Below are 18,416 nucleotides of genomic sequence, written 5' to 3'. Positions count from 1 at the left end.
TGAGGAGGTATTTAAGACTTGACATGAGGAGAACTTCACAGATGTATTAATAGTTATGCAGATTACTTAGGGAAGTTACGGAAACTTTACCACCGGAGGTTAAGAACAAGATCACTCTGGCTATGAGTGTTTTAGATATAATTGGTTCAGCTTTGGGGTAGCAGAATGGATTAGGGAACTCCTTGAGGTCACTTCCAGCCATTTCCTGTGACCGCAACATAAAATGACCTAGTTGTCTGAACATGCTTTGTATTAGGAATTAGGCATATTTTCACTGGAAAACAGCTGTAGAAATTTCAGATACCACTCCAGATTAGATTCATTCTGCCAGAGCTTACTGTTCTGAATTAATGTAATATAACATGAGTACTCCTCCACAACTTTACAGTAGTTTTGGAAGTTGATTGCTCAAATGATCACAGTAAGAGGAAATCACTGGAGTCTCAGTGAAAGAGAAAAACCATTTGCTCCTTTCTGTATTAAGGAGATGGTAACTACTTATTATCCCATAGAGATGGTGTCTCATAAGCAATACTGAGGGGCACCGTGATGCTGTAGGGAAGCTTGCTTGACCCAATACAGTATCTTTTCTGTGAATGAAGAAACTTGGTTCTTAATGCTATCAACAGGTGTCTATCAAGAGAAATTATTAATAGTCATTTAGGATGGTCCTATAATTACATTAAAATAATGAGAGAAAACTGAAGTTGCCGTCACATACTTTCCATTTAATATTGCTACACCAACAGTGCTTCTTGGAGTTGACATACTAGCTACAAAGTTCCACTGACGAGCCTGTGGATCCCATCTTTCTACTGTATTCAGGTAGCTCCAGCCATCATGTCCTCCTACAGCATACATGGGACCTTCCAATACAGCTACTCCTAAAAAAACAGACATGAAAAACAATTGCTTCTGGATAAGGGGAAAAAAAGATCACATTTTCCTAGTGACAGTCCAGTGTGCACCACAAAATATTTAAAAACAAATAAAAAGAAATTTCCTCTTGGTAGCCAATGCGAGATATAATCTGAAGGAGAAAAGACATTCAATAAGCAGCTGGCATTAAAACAAAGTTTCCACCCCCATAAACTTAATTTCTGAATGTGTTTTGACCAATCCTAAAACACATAACCTTTTAAAAATATGCATTCAGCCTTTACAGAACTCTACATACCAAGACCATGACGATGAGTGGACATAGGCGGCATTACACTCCAAGTTTTTGTTCTAGGGTTGTAGCACTCCACAGTATTCAATGTTTTCAGTCCATCTCTGCCACCAACAACATACAGTTTATCATCTAAGACTGCAACTCCAAACTGTAATCTTCGTCCATTCATGTTTGCAACAGGAGTCCACATGTTGGTACGAAGTTCATACTTTTCAATGCTTGTAGCTCCTGAATGACAACATATGCAAGTTATTAAAAAAAAAAAAAAAGGGTCTGAATTAGGATAGTTTTTATTTCAGCACTGTGCTGATCCCACAAGACAGCATGACATCCTGCAGCATGTTCTTAATTCTATGTATACAAATAGTCTTTTTTGACTTCCTCAGGAATTAACTGTACCATTACAAAGGAGGACTTTCTCAGGGCTTTTCAAGACAAAAAGCAGGATTACTAACTGCTTTGCAGAATCAACCCTTCAGAAATACAAATGTTAGGAATATATAGCAACCCTTGTGAAATGCAATTATATATTGCAATCGTTTGTAATATTAGAAAAAAAATCTGAAGCTATGTGACATGAAGTACTAAAAGTGCTAACTTTAAAACAAGCGAAAGAAAACACTTTCTCTGCCGTAACTTTTCTAACTTGCCAGATTCCTTTTAACTACCATTAAACAGTATGGAAGTGTCTATAAAAAAGAAAATCCAAGTAGCTCTGACAGAACCATTTAAACAATTAATCAAAAAGGTTGGGGTTTTTTTTGTTTTTTTTATATATGTGCCGGTCACCTTTGTGCCCTTTCTGTCATTTTCTTCCTTTTCCAAATTACTTCCCACTCAAGTAAATAAGGATTAGTTTTCACTCAGTTCAATATTTCACTACTCAGAAATCAGATATTCCCTTGATTATTTAAAATCAGTCATAACTCTAGCTTCTAGAATGTTTACAGTATTATCAAAGCTAGGTTTTTTAACCTAATAAAGAGTGTACATTTAAGATGTTTCATGTTCTATACTGCAAAATCTTTGAATTTTAGAATTAACATGTTGTAAAAACATCTATCAAACATTTCTTGTAAAAAGAACCAAAACAGCTGATCAACTAATCGTTATATAAACCAATACCTTTTGTTGCATCCATTCCTCCAACTGCAAACAACACGCCCACTGTAGATTTTCTAGGTTTGGTGCGAGGACTTTGCAACATAGGTCGTCTCTCTGGCAACAGATGGTACTTCATTGCTTCCATAATGAGTTTTTGACATTCAATGTCATCCCTAAAGAGTGCGTTATTCTCCATATCTGCCAGAAACTGTGAAAAAGAAAGAAAATTAAACAAGCTGTATTGCTATAAACCACATGAAGAAGAAAAACAAGATTACAAGAAAACATTTTATCCAAAGGTTTCCACTGCCTGATTTAAAATCTATGTATTTTCAAAATGCCATATAAAAAAGACTAGGGTAAAGATAAACTTGTCATAAACAAAACATTCACATTTTAAGCTAAACCATTAAGTACAAAAAAAAAAAAAAAAAAGGAAGGCCATCTGATCTTAATGGCTGATTTAAGCTTAATGGTCCAAAGGAAGAAAACAAAATCTCCTCCTGTTCCAGTGCCACTACGTGTTCAAGGAAATGGAATCAGGCTCCAGGTATGTAAGTTAATTTAACCTCACGCTCTTACTCCTGAATCCATGCAATCCAGAGGTCTGTAAAAGCCGCTTCAGGCACAGGCTGAATATTTTAATATATATTCTATTCCTCACTCTGACAGTGACCCAGATCACAGTATATAGAATCATAGAATCGTTAAGATTGGAAAAGACCCTTAAGATCATCGAGTCCAACCGTTAACCTAGCACTGCTGAGTCCACCACTAAACCATGTCCTCAAGCACCACGTCTACCCTTCTTTTAAATACCTCCAGGGATGGAGACTCAACCACTTCCCTGGGCAGCCTGTTTCAATGCCTGACTACCCTTTCTGTGAAGAAGTTTTTTCTAATATCCAACCTAAACCTCCCCTGGCGCAGCTTGAGGCCGTTTTCTCTCGTCCTATCACTTGTTACTGGGGATATCAATTAATACAAGCCTTTGTTAAAGTTTTTAAGATCAAGGATGCAAGCAAATTTGTCAAGTGTTAAATTTTAAATTTGACTTAAATAAAATTCAAGTTAAATAAAGACTACTACTAAAAGTTATTAAGTTTAAAGATTCTGGAGTCTTTTGTACTCCATGTTTGTCAGACTGCAGAAAAAAATATATTAGTAGGTTGAGTGTCCCAACTGTCATTAGAAGTCTAGAAAACAGGCATTTTTCTGAGCTGCAAGACATGGCCTGAGTAACAGAGAAAAAAAGCAAGTGAAGTGCCCCACTGGGACTTGGACAGTTGTCAGAACAATGAGAAAAAGGCAAATGCCTCTGAACTGCCACCACAAAATCCAAACACTTTGTGAATATTAGAAAGTCCACAAACCAGAATCAGATGTCATTGCTGAGCTGTTGACAGCCAACTGATAACAGGTACAAAATTGCTGTGAAATCAGTAATCAAGAGTACTAAAGGGACTCATTATGAAATAGTTGTGCACAATATGGCGTGCGTATCCCTGGCTTAAAGCTGCTGTAGGACTGCAAAGTGGCAAATAAGACATCTATGGTTCCACAAGAGATACAGATAAGTACAGACTGCTAAGCCTGAACATCTCTGTATCAGGCAAATCAACAGAAACTTTGACAGAAAACATAATTAACATACACAAGAGAATAAAAACAAACAAACAAACTTTCAAAGCCCTTCACCAGCAACTTTTGAGAAAACTGAGACTGACTTTTGCAGTATTTCTCTAATTGGCTAATGTTCTGATTCTATTTATAATAGCAAATTAAAATGTTCTCATGTAAATTAGCAGAGAACTTAATTTTCATTCTTTACTTTCAGGACTTCCCATTGTTTCTTCTCTTGACCCAAAGCACCAGTTACCACTTGTATCACTTCACAGGGACACTTTGTGATTATAAAATAGACAAGCAGCATTCAATATTTAAAGCAACACCATGTGTGTGTATATATAAGATTTGCAAGAACAACATGCAACCTACATTTTCTCCAGTTTCCAACCCCCCAACCTTTAAAGAAGTTTTCTCATAGCAGAGTCTCAATCTCTGAAAGCAAGTTCATATCTCAGTTAAAAAAGAAATGCTATCTAAGATTGTTTTGGTACCCAAAAAACCTGCAGGCTCTTGAAACTAAACCTACTGTGTTACAATTTTCTGTAAACATTCTTCACTCAAAGAACTTGCAATGGGCTTACTTAAATGAAAGCCAATTTTTTCCAAGTTTTATTATTTACATAGCTCCTTGTACTAAAAACATTTGTAACTGAGCAATTACAAATGGTGTGTTAGCATGAAATTATAGCCATTGGAAACCTGATGAAGAAAAAGGTAGTGCAGATAGACACTTAAATACTAAGAATTTCTGTCTAACAAGATGGTTCAGCTTCCTTTAACTCAGGAATTGCTTACTAATGTTTTTCATTAATTTATCAGGGATGGAATACTTGCTGCCTTACAGCTTAAGAAGCTGACAAATATTCATCTTTAGCCTTTGTCAGAGCAAAAAAGACTTACAAATATTTAGGACACTGCTTGCATTAACCAAAGAGATAACAGAATGTTATGTACAGAGATATGCATAAAACCACAACCAATAAAACTGACAATTCATTATGATTCTTTGCTTCCAGTGCTACAGTTTTACAGTATTTCCCGAAGTTTTTTTTTTTAAGTGTATGAATCTAATATTCTTTGCATCTCTGCTTGCAACTTTATTGATTTCAGCAAGTTGTTCAATTTTCTAATTTGATTTCTTTCAAATAGCTTTAACCCTTCAACCGTAAAATTGGAAACCTTTTCATTATGTTATGTTTGCTGTCAGATTGCCTAATATCACGTGATCATGAAGCAAAACATGATTCTGAAAATGTTAAGACTGTTTGGGCATTTCAAACCGATTTACTCAATGCACTAATTGTTGCCATATTAAAATCACAGCTTTAACACTTGAATTTGTTAAAGAAAGTAATAAATAAAAAGGCAACAGAAAAAATTGTATTAGAAATATAAATATATATTTGGAGAAGACATGAAAAATTAAAGATAAAATAATAAGTGAAATCTGCTGTTGCTTTTGTGTTTCATTCTGCTATTTTCCTAATCAGTTATTGAGTGGACATAATTTGATTTCCGTACATATTTCTGGGATAAATTCTGTACTTTCAGTTTCTAAAGATGTTTCAATTACAGTCAATTAAGTAACAGGAATACAGCAGTGATTACTTAGTTATCAATTAATTAAATGCTCAACAAAAGAATTATTTCCTCCAGGTCAACTGGCTTACACTGCATTATGTTTCTAGAAAAAGTGAATTACAAAGTCAAGGCCACAACTGAGAAAATTCTGCCATTGCATATATAATAATCAGTATGGAAATATTAATACTAAAATGCTTGCTAGTGAATCTTACTACGCAGCAAGAGGATACCAGATTAGAAGTAATACACAGAATGTTGTGTATGTATGTGACTTATCACTATGCATGAATTGAAGGCAGTTTTTGTTGTGTTAATGAATTCTACTTATTATTCAGGTTCCATAAAAATCCGTTTTCTTCATTTAATAGAGATAATTCTCACTAAACAAACTGAAAACTGTAAAGCAAAATCCTATGACTGTATAGTAAGTGTTAAATGTTACTAACGAAGGTCCAGCAAGGAAGGCTAGCACAAGAGAAGGGGAAAGGGTATGTTTTTTTGGTTTTTTTTTTTTTTTTTTTTTTAAATTAAACCTAGTTTACATGCATGCTATCAGATAACAAATACAATGCTACATGTGACACTAACAAGAGTAGTCATTCCTACAGGACTAGGAAAACTGTAATTTACAACTATTTAAACAAACTGAGCTCAAGTCTTCCTCAATATTGTGTGTAAATGCCCAAGAAAGAGAAAAGAACAAAAAGTACCCAAACATGGTTTATCAAGAGTTAATAGAAGAAAAAACACTCCAAATAATTTATTCAAATTGTATTTCCTAAATCTCAAGGATAGCTATAATTATGTGAAGGAAATGTAATGATCCAAATAAACTGTGCAAGAAGAAATTTAAAAAGGACGCACCTTCTAGTGACAAACATACCCTTGATAAGCATTTTTATAGGCAACAGATGTGATTTTTTCCTAGCAGCTCCACCCCTTCTTGTGTCCTGACTGATCTCAGGCTAGGATCAGAATATGCTGCAATTCACAGGCAGACACGACCTGTCATGCCTATACAACATGCTAAGTCCTTATACGCAGCTCTAAGAATCCAAATCATTAAGAATCCTGAAGCTTTTATGATTTGCCACTATCAATATCTTGATGCTGTAGACATTATGCCCATTGTAACCATGGTATAAACTAGAGAGGAATTGAACAATTTACTTGTGGAGCAAGCAGAGGCAGTCTAATGTAAGCCAGGAGTTTACTGAGATCTTTCCTTCTCTGTTCCAAATCATGTCGAACCCATGTAAGCAGTGCATTCAGTATAGTTTCTTCGTTAGGAATATTCATGTCATCACTTGCTAAAAGCTTTGCAATTTCAGTGGCTGGTAATAATAGAAATTCCTGGTTTCTAATTACTTCCATGAAGTTTTCCTGAAAAAGAAAAGCATTTTTAATACAGGTGACGTCATACTTTGAAGACATTTTATGGAACTCCTACTATATCTTCCCCTCTTTTCCCTCTCTTCACGCCATCTTTCAGTTGTACCACAAACACCGCTGGAGAACTGACCTGGGAGAAAAAAACAAAAGTACAATAAAAATGTCCTGAGTTATTTTGACCCCTGATCATTTCCCCAACTCTATCATTCAGTCCCACAGGCAGACGTGCTGAAACAACTGAGGGGGAAGTGTATGGACAGAAACGAGCAATGGGTTGTGGGGGTTACTATCTTGGCACTGCAAACTGAAGAAATACTTTCTGAAGTATAGTTTAAAAAAATAAAAGGTGCAGTTTGTTCCTGTTGACAATGTAGAATACAATGTAAGATGCTTTGTCAAGCAAAGAGCACAACATGCTACAACTACTGGGCACATCTAACTGTTTTTACTACTGCTAGATTAAACTATGGCATGAAGTTTTCAGAGGAAATAAACAACACTAACAATTTTATTGTTGATTTTAAATTTATTATTTGAAGTTTATTTTACTATTTTGTAGGTTTTATACAGCTGATCTGATTGACTGGGGAGCAAAACATACAAAGAATCCACAATATTGTACATGCCTTGCTTTATTATCAATATTTCCTTTGATGGGATTCAATTTTCTAATGATCATCCTGTCATTTCCAGCAACAAATCCTTACTTCAAAACAGGAAAGTCACAATATGTAACATTTCCAACATTGATATCCTATTATTTCATAATACTAGGACTTGCAGAATATTCTGTAAGGATTCTCATGAACTTAGGCAGAAGTAGCAGAAAAGTATGTAGAAACACAATCAGCACTATAAACTTACAGAAACCTGAATGTAACACAAAAGGGTGAGATCGTGTCTATCCTCTTTCCCTATACACCTTTACAAGGCAGCAAAGAAAAGTAAAAGCAGTCTATGAATCACAACATTTAAAAAACCCAGTTAACCTCATACTCCAAACTGAGGGTAACTTCATGTCAATAAAATGGTATTGCAAGCAACTGAGTAAACGCACTGTTGATTGCTAGACAGCTAGCCAATGGGATGCCGGTTTTGCTCTGCCATCACATGGACCTCCAAAACACCTGGAGGATAAAGTACGTTAGATCCACAGACATGGAAGTCTATCTGGGCCTAATATCAAAATTAGCCTTACTTAGTATCTTGTTTAACGACTTAAAAAGAAAGAATTGCACACTAATGAAAAAACTCTGGATTACAAGCACATACATGTTGGGGAAAAAAAATAGGATTTTTTAGGTCAAAAAAACAGGGAGAAACTTGGGAGCAGAAGCAGGACCTGCACTGAAAAATAGGTATGAATTTAGCATATAAAATGGCAACAAAAACATACAGTACAGTTTGGCATTGCATATGCAAAGGACATCATGACAACAAAGTGAAAAAGGTAACACTTCTTCCTTTTTATTGCTTAGTCTAATCATTTCAAAGCTATACCTCAGTACTGCAAAAATATTAACTAATTAAAGAATGCTGAGCAAAGAGGAAAAAACGAAGGCGTAAACCAGGCCACCTTACATGAAAGCCACACATACATAAGATGGCCACAAGATGAACAATCAAAGTGACAAGGGGAAAGATCAAAGTGACTCCACTCCACAGCTGGAGTTGAAATCAGGAAAAGAATTGAAAGTGTTATCTGTACGTATAACTGTATTCCTGGATAGAATTTGGAAAGGAAAATTTTACATTTAATATCTGAAAAGCTTTCCTACTAGAGAGATCCAATTGACTACACAAAAGTAGTGCTCCAAGTGAAAACTGTAGTAGATTAGAAGGGAGATAGAACTGTCTTTTCCTCTTTAATTTGTTTAACTCTCTGTATTACAAAGTGAAAGTTAAGAAAATGAGCAAATACAGGAATTAAAAACAGTGAAAGGACTGTACCAATACTCAGTAGCACTACACATGCACTGTTATTTATTTTACTCTGGTATCGAATGCTTGGGAGTAAAATTGAAGCTGAAAAACCATCAAAATTATTTCCAGAGTTTAAACATGCAGTTCGCAGAAATTCAGATTCCACTGAGTTCATTTTTTCCACTGCTGTTTTTTTGTTGATTCTCTGTCCTAGAGAATATGCAAGCTGGAGCTGTGCTTTTAGTTTTGCTGAATAAACAGGCAGTGAGCACTGACAAAGAGAAAAGCCAACACTTACTACCTTAAACCTTCCATATTGTCTATCCGGATCACAGGAAGAGGAAGGGGAAAGCACCTGCATGGAAAGTTTCCTTTGTCTCTGAAGGCGACGACAAGCTGATCTTGCGTCAGTCAGTCAGGGATCCTCTTTGGAAAGGTTTTTTCCAACTGGATTTCATCACTTCAACAGCTGTTGTGTGTAAAAAGCCTGATTTTCTTTATTGTTGCTTGCAGACAATTGCTTTCTGATGGGAACAAGTTCAACTTCCTCTTGCTCCCATTCTATTTTTAAAGCAGAGACTCCTTTTGAGCATAGCATCAAAGCATTCCACTGGGAATACAGCCACTCTTTGGCCTACGTCTGGGGTTTTTTATAATCAGAATCTGACAATTCCTCTTCCTCTACAGACAGAGATTCTGAAGACAAAAAGGAGGAGCCAGTGTATCTCCTAGCATTCTTAACCTCCTCATTAGCCTTTTCTTTCCTTCTTCTTATGGGAACTCTCTGTGGAAGAACAGGATATTTCAGAGAACAAACGGTCTGCAGTTTCAGTCCCTTGCTTTCTGGTCCTGAAAGTAAAAAAAAAGTTTCCCACCCCCAGAATTAGCTCCTCAGAGAGCCTGGAAACTTTATCAGATGAGTCGCCTGAGGTTTATGTATTAGCTAAAACAGGGACACACAGTCCCCGTGCTCAATGCTGTGCATTGCTCATTCACATCATAACCTTAAATTCACCCTTCAGCAACTGCAGAGTGAATAATACTGATATTTTTAATCACAGGTCTGCCTTGGACTTGATACAGAGCAAAAAATATTAGGAGCACATACAAGATAAGACGTCATGATGCTTATTTCTAAATGTACTTAATCCCCACAGTGGGATCCAGCGAGATGGTTAGTCTCCCTCTGCACTGTGTCAGAGGGATTAGACCCTCGGAGAGCATCAGAACACCTGCAGGCTGAGAAGGATGGTACGCTGAGGTGGCCCAACGGGCAGCTCTAACCACAGGGCTCTGTTTAAACTCTGAACCTGGACAGCTGAGAAGCAAGAGGTGCTTGACTCACAGGATCTGAATGAGAACAAACAGGGAATGTAATTCTGTCTACTGGCTGCTTCAGTCAGCTGAGGTATGAATTCACTAAGAGCTGAGCTATCTGACCTCCTGGTAAACTATTAATAGTCAGACAGATGTCAGATAGCAGCTACTTTACTTTTAGTCAGCTTTGACTGCTGCATTAAGCAATAAACGAACCTAATGCTTTCGGTGTGCCCAGGGTTTGTTTAGAGTACAACTACTGTAGCTTCATTCCTCTCTGCATAGTTTCTGGATTCCAAAACAGGCTGCGCAACATGCAGAAACCGATTTAGTCTTGCCAAGGCAGTACTGATCTATTGTGCTAGGCAGAACTTAGGGAAATTGGAAGACAGAAATATCTTGGGGTTTCACAGGTGAGAAGAAGTGAAGGAGTATTTTCCAAGTCAGATGATTACCAAGCAGGATATTTTAGACTGCAATTTCGGGTGCAAGAATATAAAATCCTTGTTCTAGGCACTAACACAATCTTTGGGTCTGGCCCTTTGTGGACAAAAAAATACTGAAATTTCTCCCCTTTTCATGGTCCCCCCGTCCCGAACAATCTGTCCTGGTCATTGCAATAAAAAAACCTAATTATACCTCTTTGATTCCTCCTCCTAAATCAAGAACTCCATATTGCAATGATTTTTTCTTACCCAACTCCTGCCTTTCAGGAGAAAGCAAGTTTAAGTGTCCCACATCTGTTCTTCTGCAAAATTCCTAGCTTCTATGCTTGGCCTCAATCCGTTACTCTATCCTCTCTAAGGTTTTCTTCTTATAAACAGCCATGGGCTGTGCTCAGAAATCATGCAAACTCCAAAATTAACTTCATCTGACTCTTGTAACATTATCACTGCTCACGTACTTCTGAAGACTTCTGATGAAAATCAAAATGGCCTTTCACTCTGCTTTAAGCATGGAAAGGTGAGCAACAAAGATTACAAAGCTATCTACACAGGGATTGACTCAGGCACTATCACGTATAATGTTTAGAACGCCTGCTTTTTCTTTTTTTGGCTGTAATTAAAAAAGTTAAAATCTGGCTACTGAAGAAGCTACTGACACCTAAGAACACCTCACTACTCACCACAGATATTTCATGTTCTGGAAATAACACAGGCTAGCTTTTCTTCATCTGAAAGAATTAACTTCCCTTTGGTTTACTTTTTTGTGGAAGAGGAGCTATTGGGTTTCATTCAAGGTACACTATCGACTGTTTCAAACAAACAAGATGACAAAAGGCATGTTTCCTTTGACTTTGTGAAGACAGCAAGAAAAATGCACAGAAGGCATTTTGTGCAAAAAGGCTTTACGAATTAAAGTGAACAGATAGACTACTGGTCAGCCTAATAAAATTCCTAAATTTGTAACTGTATGACTCCAATACTATAAACTACAGCAAAACAAGATAACCTTTGTACAAAAGATACCTTTACCCAGATATATCTCATGATTCTGTCAACTGTATTTTAAAACCCTGATGCATAAAAATCAGAGTTGCTCTTTATACAGCATTAAATCCACTACTGATCACTTTATTTCATGTTTCACTTAATGCATCCTGAGGATTTTTCAAGCTTTAGTTCGCAATGTCAAAAATTGACGTGTTTTGATGATAACCTTAAAAATTATTCTCCTCTGAAAAAACAACTTATCAACTGCCAACACAGTAAGCAATAAAGTAATGCAACACTTAAGTCCTTTTAGCATAACATACATCTACTTCTTTAATACGAAGAAGTGCAGCATTCAAATCCTTCTTCTTAATTTATTTTTTTAATCGCACTGGATTATGCCATTAAAATCATGCCATAAAATCATGCTAATGCTTTCCAATGACACTAAGGAACATTATTCAGACAGAGCAGGTCTATTAACAGAGGTAGGCCTACTGGGATAACTCACTGATTGGTCCTTCAGTTTAACCAAATGCTCCTTTCATCTGAATTTCTAGTCTTCATGTGAAGAACTATTTTAATGCAGCAGGTAAGATGATTGTCAAATCATAGCATGTGTCAAACACACCTTTAAAACTGAGAAGTTGCTTTAATTGCAGAAAACCAGTTATAAGGCAATCTGATTTTCTTCTGTCAAAGAAAAATATAAACTCATAGAAAATAACATGTATAAATTAAAGTATTTTATATTATTCATTACCTTCTATTTCAAGTGCTTTAAAAGAACTAAAATTACATGGAAAAGCCAGAAGTGTATACTATACCCAGTATAATCCTCCATTGTTCTATGCTGCCCACTGCAGCATAAAAATAATTCATTGTTTTAACAAACAGAATTTCCAGGTACTACAGGTGCACTTCTCCCTTATGCTCTAATACTTCTTAATGGAAAGAGCATCAAGTGGCTAGCACTTACTAATGTTGAACATTTTCTTTTTTCAAACAGCTTTTAAACAAATTAAATTACTTGGGGATTTATTTTAATTGAAGATTCAATTGGACTATACATTTCTATGCAGTTTCCATAGCAACATTCATTTCAAACTAAAGAAGCTGCTTCTCTATTACTCATTATTACTAAAATTCAATTTCATGTCTCTGTTGGAACTAAACAACATTAAAAGAGGCCTTGGGAAGAATCCATCTAGCACAACTAATTAGTTTTGAAAATGGCTTTTCAAAATCCACCTAATTTAAATTTCATCCACATCAAAGCCTTAAAAGCAACAATTTTGCCAATGAAGTAAACAATGGCCAAAAGGCATACAACTATTTTCCTGTGGTCTGAACAAAACAAACATAGGTGCTGTAAAAGAATGGCTTTTAGAAAGTTCACAGCCCCTTTCTGCCACAAGTCATGAATTGCCAGTCAAAATAATAAGACTATAATCCCTAACATTCATCTTTAAAGATGCATTAGTCTAACATTTATTACAGTTCTGATCTTGGCAGTCCACTTATAAGGGACATGACAATAGCACAGACCAAAATATACACTTATTCTGGAAAAGAACAAATAGGTCAGAGGAGGGAGGTTCTCTTTTTGCATACTTTTTGTATTGCTGTCTTGCTCAATATTAATTCTAATATAAAGGCATAAGCCATGTTTATCTTTACTGTTTCATCTGACTGTCTACCTAATTGCAGTCTCCTTATTTTTGTTTGAGCAATAATGAAGATCAAAAATAGAAACATGTAAGTTACAATCTGCACACTATTTATTGACCTGTTTTGGTAAATGTCAGTGTGTACATGATTTTAAACACATCAGAGGTCCACTCACTGAGAAGAACATTGTATCATATTAAAAAAAAAAAAAAAAAAGCTACCTTAAACTGTTATACATACTAAACTAAGTTATTTTAAGCCAAGAAGAAAGAATTAAAAAAAAAAAAGTTTTAAACCAGCAAGAGGAAAAACCATGGATTTCTAATACTAATTACGAGACAGAAATTACACCTCTTGGATCTAAGCCAATAGCTTAACGGCAATGCAATGCCATGCCACACAAGCAATTAAGTACTATCTTCATTCCCACATCTCTTATGCAGTATCTGCATGCCCTCATTCAGGTCCCAAGAGCTTACATAGGCAAAATTTCATCAAGAAGAGAAAAATGCCTCACAAAACTCCAACGAACAGATGAACCGACTTGCCTCAGAGATAATTCTCCTGCCTTCTTCTGCTGATAGCATTACTAAAATATGCTCGTGAGAAGGAAAAGAAGAACATTTTACATTAAAATAAGAGGATGACTATTAAGAAGATGAAGTTTAATTAAGTTGGCAGGTCAGTCTTTCTAAAAATTAACTCTGAAAATATCATTGGCAAATTTGTATTTAGTCACATATTGCCTAGCCTAAGGGTAAATTGTTTGATGCCATCCTGACATCCCATTATGAAGAAATTAAGGATAATGCAGAATCTATATTGATGAATGCCCACATTCATACCCCGAGCATAACTTAGAACCTGATTACTCCAGCTCATTACAAAACAAGAATTTTACAGTTTCATTTAGTAACGTGTTATTTTGGACTAGGTGACGGCAGCTTGCCCACTGTTAAGTTTGTAGTTTTTGACTGACAAATAAGAACAAGCTTTTGAATGAGTTTATTAAATGCATATCACACAACCCCATTACTGTTACAGGGAACCATTAATGCTTGCCTATTTCCTTCCAAATGTAAACCAGCAACTTTATAGTTATTTTGCCATTTCTCATCATGGGAACATATGCGCATTCTTGCTTGGAAAATGATCAAGGCTTTCTGGGGGAAAAACATTAGTATTTTATTCAGGAAAACATTCTGTATTTTTCTTACTAAATAAAGTGGATGATACTGAAAATAACAACATACGTACCATAGTGTAATTGTGAGCCACCTTGTGCAAGTCAGTGCAACCCTGTGCATCAGCGAAAGATCGGATTCCAAGGCAATTGGATGGGTGAAGCTGCTTCATTAGGAATTTACAGCATGCTTCTACAACCTGAGAGAGCTGAAGAAGGCAAGCTGTAGACAACAGGCACTCAATGTTATCTTCTTTTAATTCAAGGCGACCTAGTAACATTAAATAGGAGATCACATTAGTTTGCTCTTATCATTTGTTAAATTCCCTAAAACTCAGAGGCAACGGAATTATTTACAGATTATATGACAGAATATAAGGCTTAGCAAACATCACCCTCAGCAACAGATAACCAGCTTTTCAAAATTAGTACCTATAATGATGTAAGGGAAGGGAATCCTACTAAGATTCTTCTTTTTGTCAGTCATGATACATTTAAAATATTCACATAATTTGTCAGCTAACTGAATACAGTATTATCAGAGAAACTACATCCCACCAGGTTGCCTCAGGTAACGGCAATGATGATTTCTTTTTATTTATTTCTAAGGGATTAAATCATGTAAATTATAATTTCTGAAGAGCATCTGAAATCTAGTAATGGAATATAGTGTTGACAGGAGGGCAATTCATTAGATGAAGTTCCCATTTTCATTCTAATTACCTGTATATGCATATTGAACCAGAGCCCACAATGCATTTGGCTCCACACCTTCCATCTTGATTTCTTCCTGTCTTGCTTCCCTTACATCATTAGTGAACATTGCCGCAAAGTAGTCCGAAACAGAGGAGAGAACCAGTCTGCGTACATCGTGCAGGAGAAAAGGAAAGAGACAAAGAGGGGAGGGGAAAAAAAACAAAACCAACTTAGTCAACCTGATGTTTGTTAATTTATGATTCATTACTTTGCCTTTTGAAGAAACATTGTACTGAGAAAAACATTGTAAAATTGACAAACTGCTCCATGCTCTAGTTCCCCGCTATGAATAATGAAGTACTGTTACTGAATCTACATTTCCTGCTGAAGTAAATTAATTACCCTTTCAAAGCTCAATGACTTTTAATAGCCAACACAGAAATAACCCACGAAAAACACATAAATTGGAAATGGAATATAAATACACATTATGGAAACAAAAAAAAAAAAAAAAGAATTTACTTCCATTTATATTATGTCAATTACTTTGTTAAAGGTGAAAGAATGACTTACTAGGCCTTTTCAAAGTGCTTTAAAATGCTTTTACTCTTGGTGCACACATATGCCTTCATTTACTAATATAGATAACAGAACTAGGCACAGAAAAGATGGAGATGGTACAGTCAGAGTAATCTCCTTTGTGGGTATGTATTTAGCCTTTTGTTAACAATTCTGAGTATTTTAAGATACTGAGTAAGTAAACATGTTAGTGCACAACAGACATTTCTTTGGATTACTGAGAGTGAAACACTGAGTATATGTAACAATGCCACTCCGCAAAACGTGCAAGAATTTTGATGTCTCAGCATGTGTTCACAGGACTAGGGTGAAAGAGAAAGGAAATCGTGTGAAGCAGGAATATTCAACCCATAGTTCTGTTGTATGAAAGCTACCATAACTATTCATGAGGTCTGCTGGTCTCTTCCCTAAGAGACCTCCAGGAACAGCCTTTTGGGTTGGATCAATTTTTGTGCTGCAGCAGTTCACTGTTGCCTTGCTCACAGGGAATTAAAATATAAATACACTTGCATATGTACTGAGCTATACAAACAGCAAGCCCAAGAATCATGCCTACTGCAAATACACTACACAGTCCATCTGCATTCATTCAATGAATCTAATACCTCACGAAATGTCAGTTTATTCTGTGCTGAATCATTATATTGGCTTGTTAAGATGACAGAGGTCAGGAACCACAGGACAGAGTAGAATTAATTGAAAAGGTGAGCACCAGTGCTTAGGACTAAGTCTAAACATGTATTAATGGGGAGGATTTGCAGGTACATACACAAAGCCATGAACTACAACGAACTGTCTCTTAGTTAATTAACTACAAACGAATAAATTGTTGACTAATTTCAACTACTTTTTTCTTGCTGATTTTCTGACCATTGGCTGTTTGGTCAGGCCTATAGTAGGGTAATCCTTTTTTTCTGGTTGCTGAGGCAACAGAGTTGGGTTAAGAGCGTATGGGGAAAAGATTAATTTTATTTTAACATCTTGTATCGTTGAAGTGAAGTTTTGTAATGAGAAATAAAGTTCTGTTCTTTTAAAGAACATATTGCTCTTGAAATACAAGATTTATTCTGTGGCTGACTTGCTGAGATAAATTAGAACATTCTGCCAGGCATCACTTCTAGGCATTTTAACCTCAGGCTTAATGACACTTGCAGTTGAATGAAAATACTGCCTCCTAGAGATCTGTAGAAGTTTAGTGGAATTAGAGAGTACATTCACGTAAGCATCAGAGGAGAGTTTCTGCAACTGCTTTTGATGCTAGAATGAGATGACAAGATCAGGTCTGTATGTACAGAACAGGGGTTCTCCTTGGAAGGGAAAGTGTGTATATGGACAGATTTGAATAACCCAAGTATCTCTGCAGGTCAGATTCAGAATTAAATAAAAAAAAAAAAAAAAAGGCAAAACAAACAAAATATTCACCTCTGGCAATACTGACTTGAACTTCCACACAGAATAGAGCTTGAAAAGGAAAGTCTCTACAATGGGAAACAGAACCTAAAACCTAATCTTAACACACTTTTGGGTTTGGTTTTTTTTTGTTTTTTCTTCTCCCAACAGTGCAATTGGTTTAGTTAGCTGCACTATTATTTAGAAAATTGCTGGACTGTACATATCTTAGCAACAACTGTTGAAGAAATGCAAAATAATAACCCAAGCTCCAGACAAACACCTTCTACCAGCTGTTTGATATCAGCAAATTTCTCCCTGTAATTTCCAGTCTCAAAGTCCTCCAAAAGAAGTCATTAGAAATTTAAAATGCAAGCCATTTACTATTTTTGCAAACCTGTGTTCGGATTCATGAGACGGTACACATGCTTCATAGTGTTAAGTGCTTTCCAGAGAGTGACTTGTATATGCCGAAACAGGATGTGCAGCGCAGGAGTAGATTAATACAAGTAATATGCCAAAACATAAATTATACTGATAACAATTTTGTAATAATTTTAGCCAAGAAGCATGTTCACAACGAAAAGCCTTAGAACCAGTATCCACACTTTTCTCTGAATTCAACTAATTTAGAAAAAAGTTCTTGCAAAGAAAGAAAGGGGATTAAAAGATATAGTGACAATGCATCAAGGTGACACTGAGCTAGCATAAAGGAAAACAAAGACAGACTTTCAAGCCAACTGGCCTTTTCTTGTCTTATGTTTTTCCCACTAGTCAATAAAAATCAATTACTACTTTACTCACGCCATTTGACACCCACTTGTTCATTGATCTTTTAATCTCATAGCCAGTAACTGATTTTTCTTTCAATCTTTTTTTTGCATTGTCTGAAATTAAAGTGCAATCCTACATACAGATTATACAATGTGAAGCAGCTAATACCTTCATATAACTGAATAATCCATTGAAGACTTTGCCTATCCATATTTGACCTTTTTGCTAAAAAAACTCTAAAAGAGCTAAGTGACAAGTATGATTTTTCCAAAAGAAAATGCAATGTGCAATGACTACAAAAACTACACTTATATTCACAGTCTCCTTGTTAAACAGAGCCATCATGGTTCTGTTAGTATTTAACATAAAGATGATCTCTTAAGCGTTATTTAAGTCTCTTAAGTGTTATTTACTAATCATGAAAATTAACATATTCATCTATACGAAGAGTTCACTGGGAACTACTGATGCTACAAAATACTGCCTTTCGTCCGTTTAGAAACTGAAGAAAGCTATGGTTTTTATATTCTGAGTTTGTAGTCTTTTTCCCCCTAAGAGTAATATTTCT

The 18,416-nt window shown here is 35.8% G+C and overlaps 1 protein-coding gene across 13 annotated transcripts in view; it reads right to left on the bottom strand.

The window, feature by feature from the left end:
- Nucleotides 1–18,416, bottom strand: part of KLHL5 (kelch like family member 5) — a 61,445-nt gene that overhangs the window by 8,353 nt on the left and 34,676 nt on the right. For all 13 annotated transcript variants that reach the window (XR_015699663.1, XR_015699664.1, XM_087736394.1 and 10 more), the window contains 6 exons: nt 15,134–15,270; nt 14,485–14,681; nt 6,662–6,874; nt 2,300–2,486; nt 1,178–1,402; nt 722–884 (listed from right to left, as the gene is read on the bottom strand). Coding sequence is in view for 11 of the 13 variants with exons in the window: in XM_087736394.1 (XP_087592520.1) it covers nt 722–884; nt 1,178–1,402; nt 2,300–2,486; nt 6,662–6,874; nt 14,485–14,681; nt 15,134–15,270 (1,122 nt within the window). In the remaining 2 variants the exon portion in view is untranslated. The remainder of the gene's footprint in view (nt 1–721; nt 885–1,177; nt 1,403–2,299; nt 2,487–6,661; nt 6,875–14,484; nt 14,682–15,133; nt 15,271–18,416) is intronic.

Source organism: Nipponia nippon, unplaced genomic scaffold, assembly GCF_047370975.1.
Source record: "Nipponia nippon isolate SJK-2023a ecotype South Korea unplaced genomic scaffold, ASM4737097v1 scaffold_6, whole genome shotgun sequence".
Classification (NCBI taxonomy): domain Eukaryota; kingdom Metazoa; phylum Chordata; class Aves; order Pelecaniformes; family Threskiornithidae; genus Nipponia; species Nipponia nippon.
This window is presented reverse-complemented; position numbering and strand designations above follow the sequence as displayed.